At 28.5% G+C, this 6784-nt stretch overlaps 1 protein-coding gene across 1 annotated transcript; it reads right to left on the reverse strand.

Annotated features, from left to right (window-relative positions):
• Positions 1-2826: 2826 nt before the first annotated feature.
• Positions 2827-4805, reverse strand: LOC106642607 (uncharacterized). Its single transcript, XM_089598710.1, has 6 exons — positions 4786-4805; positions 3815-3957; positions 3208-3351; positions 3066-3143; positions 2948-2994; positions 2827-2835 (listed from the first exon to the last, which is right to left on the reverse strand). The coding sequence occupies exons 1-6, from the start codon at positions 4803-4805 to the stop codon at positions 2827-2829; spliced, it is 441 nt and encodes a 146-aa protein (XP_089454836.1).
• Between the last annotated feature and the right edge of the window lie 1979 nt (positions 4806-6784).

The following is a 6784-nucleotide window of genomic DNA, read 5'->3' on the forward strand; positions in this document are numbered from 1 at the left end:
AAATGTATGTTATAGATTAAATTTTTCTTTCTCGGAATGAACTGTGAAAAAATATTTCTATCATATTGGTTTTTGAGATAATAAAATTGAAAGTTTAAAATTTTAACACAGGTTACAATGGGACTTTTCGAATACACGCAAAAAGAGCTATTTAAGTAACTAAAAAAATTCTGAGAAATATACCGTTAAAAAATTTACAATTCGTACTATTTTTTACAATTTCATAACTGTTGGTTCACCAGTAGAAATAAAAAGTAGTGAATCATTTAACAATTGTCATGTAACTTGTCTGTTGCATACGTGAATGTTTCAAATATTTAGCAACAGAGCAGCCGCATATATACAGCCATATGCGAGTATGTGCGTATAGCAAACGTATGGCGACTATGACAACCTGATCGATACTGTTGCCATATCTCAGCAGAATGTAATAATAAGCCTTTTCTACATTTAAGCGTTATACGTATTTTGAATTCACTAACAGATGATGCATTGAAAATAGGCCTGTTAGTGATAAACTACCTTAAGTACGATATTGTTACACCTAAAGTCAATCCCTCTACACCATATAAGCTGGCCATTTAATTTTGATACTCACTTATTTTCTAAAAGAAGGATATTCTTATTTCGCAATAGACTCCGGTAATTGATAATATCATTAAAAAAATTCCCAGTTATGTTAAGCTATAAAATATAAGAAACAAAAAGTAATCGTTATATTCTTAGTTTGAAGTATTCAGAAGAATATACGTACCCCTTCATAAAATTCCGACGTCAATGTTTTATTCCAATAGTCATTGTCGATATTTTTAGTAATTTTAAATAATTGCAATTCAAGATGATTCTTTTGTTTTTGAGACAATGTTTTTGATTTGAGGATCTTATTGTGTAAAACATTAACAACATTAATTTTAACTGTATTTAACCTTTTTATATTTGATACCTACAGTTATCCGTGAGTAATTAATAATTTATTTAAAAAATACAACAATCAAAAGTTTTTATCAGCAAATTTTAGATATTAGTGATTACCATGTACTCTGTTTGAAACAATTCTAAGACAATATTAGAAATTCCATAAAGTTTTGTTTCTTGAAAACAAAAAACTGATCTGCAATTTTTCCAATTCATTATAAATAATATTTATATTAATAGTTATTTACGTAACAAGTGCGGAAAATACGATTTCCCGCACGAGTAGTGATTGACTCACACGAGTGCCGGAGTTGACGGGAACGAGCTGTACCAGTTGAGCACACAAGTGCGTAGCACGAGTGTGATCGCAAGGTACGAGTTACCGTCACCGGCCACGAGTGCGAGTCTATCACACGAGTGCGGGAAATCGTCCCGCACGAGTTGCGTACAAGTTTTTTCGCAATGTGTAAGGAAAATAGGTACAAAATAGGTTTGAATTTTGATTTTCAGTGTGTAGCAAATTTTTTTCCGGTGTGTGGCAAAACCTTTTCCACACACCTTTTCCGCACACTGTGCGGCAAAAACCTTTGCCGCACACTTTTTCCACACAATGTGCGACAAAAACCTTTGCCACACACCTTCTCCGCACACTGTGCGGAAAAACCTTTGCCGCACACCTTTGTCGCACACTATGTGGGAAAATCGATTTTCCACACTAATACCTGTGTGGAAAACATCAATTTTCCGTACACTATTACAAAAAACTTATTGTTCTTATTAATTATTCAAAGCATACAAACGTTTCAACAAAATCGATTGACTGCGCCCAATTCCAATCGTAATATCTGATGTAGTCAGATACAAATTTCAGTTGAATAGCACGAACTATAAAGTAGTTTAATAAAAATTAAGTATAGGGCAAAAAAATTTTCTTAAATTACTTGATCTTACTGATTGATTCGTTTGGATAATAGTTCAGTACTATTTTAGCAAGTTTGAAAAAGTATACTTTATTTCTTACAGTTATGATAGTATTATTGTTTATAGTAATACCGAAGGGGGTGAATGTATTTTTAAATATTTGTAACCAATCAAGCTGAAATAAATATGATTGAGTATACTTTTCATAGCATGGGAGTGAGTTAGTGTTATAAAATTTGTGTGTACCCTGCTGATATTATTTCTAACATTGTGATTATATAAGTTGATCCATGACTCAATGGTGAAGTCTTGATATTCTGGATCAGTAATTTTAAAATTTTGAATTTCTAAAATAAACTAAAAAATATTATTTAAAAATTTTTTTTAATATATTTGTTTATAAGAATTTTAAGTGAAAAAATTCAATCCAAAGACAGTTTTACATATTTACTTACTTTTACCAATAAACTGTATATATCCAACAAGTTTTCATCTTTTACAACACTTCGCAATGGCAGCGTTACATTTTGAAAAGGTTTACACAGCGATACAAATTTTTCCATATTTCCGTGATAACTAAATTCGTTGAACCATGTATTATTTTTTTTTTTTGAGTTGTTTTCATACTGTAGTATTTCAATTTTTTCCTCTGTCTGACTTTTTCTTTTTTCGTTCAATACTTTTGATATGTTCTTGCAATACTCAAATGTTTTTGTTTGCATTTGGATAAGCATATTTGCTGACAAGTCAGGAAATTTTTTGGCATTCCATTTTTTTAGTGACGGTGGTTCTAGCTGAAATCAATTGTAATAATTAAAACAAAAAAATTATACGACTACAATGAAATAATATTTTTACCTAGAGAAATATTATTTTCTCTAAATATTTGATTCATATTATTTCGAAATTATAAACTCACCAGAATTACTTTTTTTTTTGGCTCAGAAAAGTCATTTACAACACTGATATCGAAAAAAGTATGTCCAAAACCTAGTGAAGCTAATTTACCATCAAGTATTTTCCAATCATTTTCATAAATTCTTTCGCTTAATTTCTTTAACATGTCATTAAAAAATTTCTTTACTGAAAACAAATCCAGTATATTATTTACGTGATCTTTGTCATTCACATTTCTGTCATCATCGTGAATATTCTCATCTTAAATGTAAAAATTTGCTGTTATAAAATGAACGCATTACTCTCTAATACATTTAATAGATTATTCTCACCAAGTTTCATACAACTTTTGTATAACTCTTGTTCAACGTAAGCTGACTTAGACTTTTGATGAGAATTATTGATGATACCTGAATCGTTATGTATATTTAGCAAAAAAATTCTAGCAGTCACAATTAAATTTTGTTCAATTACTTGTAAACATTGCCATTAGCTTAGAGTAGGAGTGCTCAATAGAATGTTTGAAATTGTGGCTGTTCCTTACTTCTGATTGATTTTTTTTGCAAAAATACCAGTAAAAGTCAGAGCAAGCTTCATTATTCTCAATTTCCAATTTTTCTGAAAAAAAAAATGAATGATAGTTTTTGATTGTTAAGTTTCCTTCAAGATTCGGAAAACGTATTTCCGAGCACATTGAAAAAGAATGTAAAAAAACTGATAACAGACTTAAAAAAATTTTTTTTTAAATTATAAAACACATTTTTGTATGTTTGGAGTTCCAACCTATGCACGATATGCATACTGACCCCTATTATTATTTAATTTAATTAAAAGTTTACATTTACGAATTTTTTCAGAGTGATAAAATAACTTGTTAAAATATATTATTTTTATCTTTATTGTACCTAACAATTCAAATTTTTTTTATCATATAATTTTCAATTTTTCCACCATAAACAAATCTCATGATCAGTTTAGACAAATTGAGTCTCGAATACACAGACTTTATGACGTAACCTATCACTCTTTTAAGAATAAAATATAGCTTGATCAACGAATATGATTTCTCGTATAAACTTACTGCTAATTTTATTAACATCGAATTTTTTGGTTGCATTATTGATATCACTCCAACTAAATGCGTCGTTCTCAGCTTTAACTTCAGTAAGATCATTGGCATTGACAAGAATAACATTCTGGGGAACTATATTTATCAGGAAATAACTGAAACTGAGAAAAAAGGACTTTTGCCATAAATTTTTGAGATTGTATCAAGAAAATTATTTTTTATGTATTAATCTAAAACTTATTCAAGCTTAAGGTTTATTTTATCCATTAATGAGAGTATTGCTTTCGTGAATGACAATGAAAAATTCAGCTCATTTAGTTATATTTATAACTAAATATAGTACTGAGATTACGACTAATGATTTAGAAATACATAAACTACATGGGTGAATAAACTAATGATTCCAAAACTTTTGTTTTTACTCATGAGACTTATAAGAAAGGATTTGTACATTGTCTTACCTTTTTGTTCAACCGTCTAAAGGTGATATTTATATTTCAGACTGAAATCAGTGTATCGAATATTTATTCATTATCTCTTCTTTGTAATAGGACATGGCAATACATAATTTTTTTACTATAATAGTATACCTATGTTTTTCGCTATTTTTGATCTTACAGTTCCTATTTTCAAGTATTGTAATTGATATCTTATAAGTAATAGTAATTTTTTTATTTGTATCAAGATGTAGCTAAAATTAATATTATTCTTTTCTTTTTATTGAAATGTCCATTATGATTGCAGTAAGTGAGTTTTAGGTTTTACTTTTATGCGGTAGAAGTACTACTGTTAGATTAATATGATAAATAATAAGGCTCTACGATAAAAAAGCATATATTGATGATGCACCCTTATAATGCGCATATAAGGTAGTTACGTTAGAAATGATTATTTCCGACCTTCGAAAGTGATAAAATCTTGAATTTTATGAAAAACAATGTAGTATACTAATGTACTAATCACATTGATAAACAAATACTTACAGGAGAAGAAAAGCTGTCATTATTGCCTTGTCATAAAACTGCATCACTAAGTATAGATAAAATATCAGTATGGAAATTAACTACATTTTTTTCCATGGAAAAGTAAATTATACTTAATTCTAAACCTCTTGATGTCTCTCCTTGCACTGATAATTATAGAATTAATTCTAACATAATGAATTATTTATGGTTTTAATGTGTAATATGTAATAGAGAAATATTAAACAACTAATAAAATGTATTGTAAATTATATTTTTCAAGCTTAAAATTTGCTTCTAACAAATTTAATTTTCTTCAAAATTATTCATGTTTAGTTTTCATGGAAGCATAAAATATTCATCTTTCAGATTGAAAAAAAATGAAATCGAATACTTTTTGATCTTAGCAAATAATAATAAAAAATATTTGAAATGTCCAAAACCTGTTTATCTTGCCAGAAATCGCCAGATTGAGATGAAAATAGCTTTGAATAAGCTTGTACGCCATAAAAAAAAAGAAAAAAATGAGCTGTGGATCAACTCGATTGGTCCAGCGGTGACCCCCCAAAAACTATCGATTTCGCTTGAAACTTAAAAAATTCATAACTCGTGTTCTTTTAAAGATTAAAAGCTGAAATGATAATAGGTTATAGCTTTTGTAACCACCAACTACCACACAAAATTGAAGCAAGATTAGAGGTATACTTTTTACAAACTGCAGCTTAATGTCAAAAAGCACCTGTGTAAAATTCCCCTAAAAAAATTGTGGTATGGTAACGCACTATTGTTTTACGGTATCATTTCCTTAAATAGTTCCTGAACAACTTACTAAAGTTCTAACCTTTTCTTTAACGTGAAAGTTTGGTATCTTCTGTTATTGTAAAAGAACTTTGGTATAAGTTGTAAGAATAGCACATTACCGCACCTCACTTTGCTTATTTGCAGTTTGCAAAAAAGTACACATGCGATCTTGCGGAAATTTCGCGTAGTAATTGGTGCACACAAAAACCTTATCTTATAAAAAATTTTAGCTCTTAATTTTTAAATATACGTAAGTTATGAGTTTTTGAAATTTAGATCAATTTCGATGGTTTTTTGCAATTTGTGGGTGGTACTGCAATTACCGCTGGACTAATTAGGTTCATCTACAGCTCACTTTTTTCTTCTTTATTATGGCGCAAAAGCTTGTTTAAAACTTTTTTTTTAACCTAAATTCACGATTTCCAACGTAAAAAACTGGTCTTGGCCATTAATGCTATTTATTTTGGATCACTTGCTGTGATCAGAAAGTGTTTGATTTTAGTTTCTTTTTAATTGTATCATAATTACCTGTTTAAGGCAAATTTTTTCTTTAAAATCAGAATTATCTAAAAATTGTCGACATCTTTTGCTAATTCTATCATACTATATATTCATACATTAAAAAAAAGTTTATTTATAAGGATACTCATAAGATGTTATTTTTGTACTATAAAGCAAACTATTTACAAAAGTTTAATTAATATTCATGTAATTGTTATAGACGATCATTACTTTAGTGTTTATAAACTAACATATTTATTTATAAGTACTTTTGGTATTAGTGTGTGCATCAATTCTTATTCATCCATACATAAACAACTATACATTGACAATTAGTTTTCTGACCATTAATTTCTGAATAAAAACATCATTGCATTGTGTTTTATAATTCAATTATCTTGTAACTCATGGCAAATTTAAATACTCAACTGCTATGTATTTTTATAATTGCACTAATATTCATGTATAATTGTTAATACGGTTATAATACGCTCACACAAAATCAAGTAGACTTAACAATATAATTTCTTAAAAATGTTGGATAGTCACTAGAAATCGTGAGTAAATTATGTGTAAATTACCTTTTGTATAGGAATACCAACAAATCCTTGGGCAGATACGCATGTAGTGCCAAGATTCTTTTTCGCTAAATAGGCTGCTACGTTGTCCTGTAAAAAAAAAAGGAGAAATGTTCCCTGACATATTTTATTAATTTTAA

The sequence above is a fragment of the Copidosoma floridanum genome, unplaced genomic scaffold, assembly GCF_036245765.1.
Source record: "Copidosoma floridanum isolate Cflo_tuat_1 unplaced genomic scaffold, Cflo_Japanese_pri ptg000006l, whole genome shotgun sequence".
Taxonomy (NCBI): domain Eukaryota; kingdom Metazoa; phylum Arthropoda; class Insecta; order Hymenoptera; family Encyrtidae; genus Copidosoma; species Copidosoma floridanum.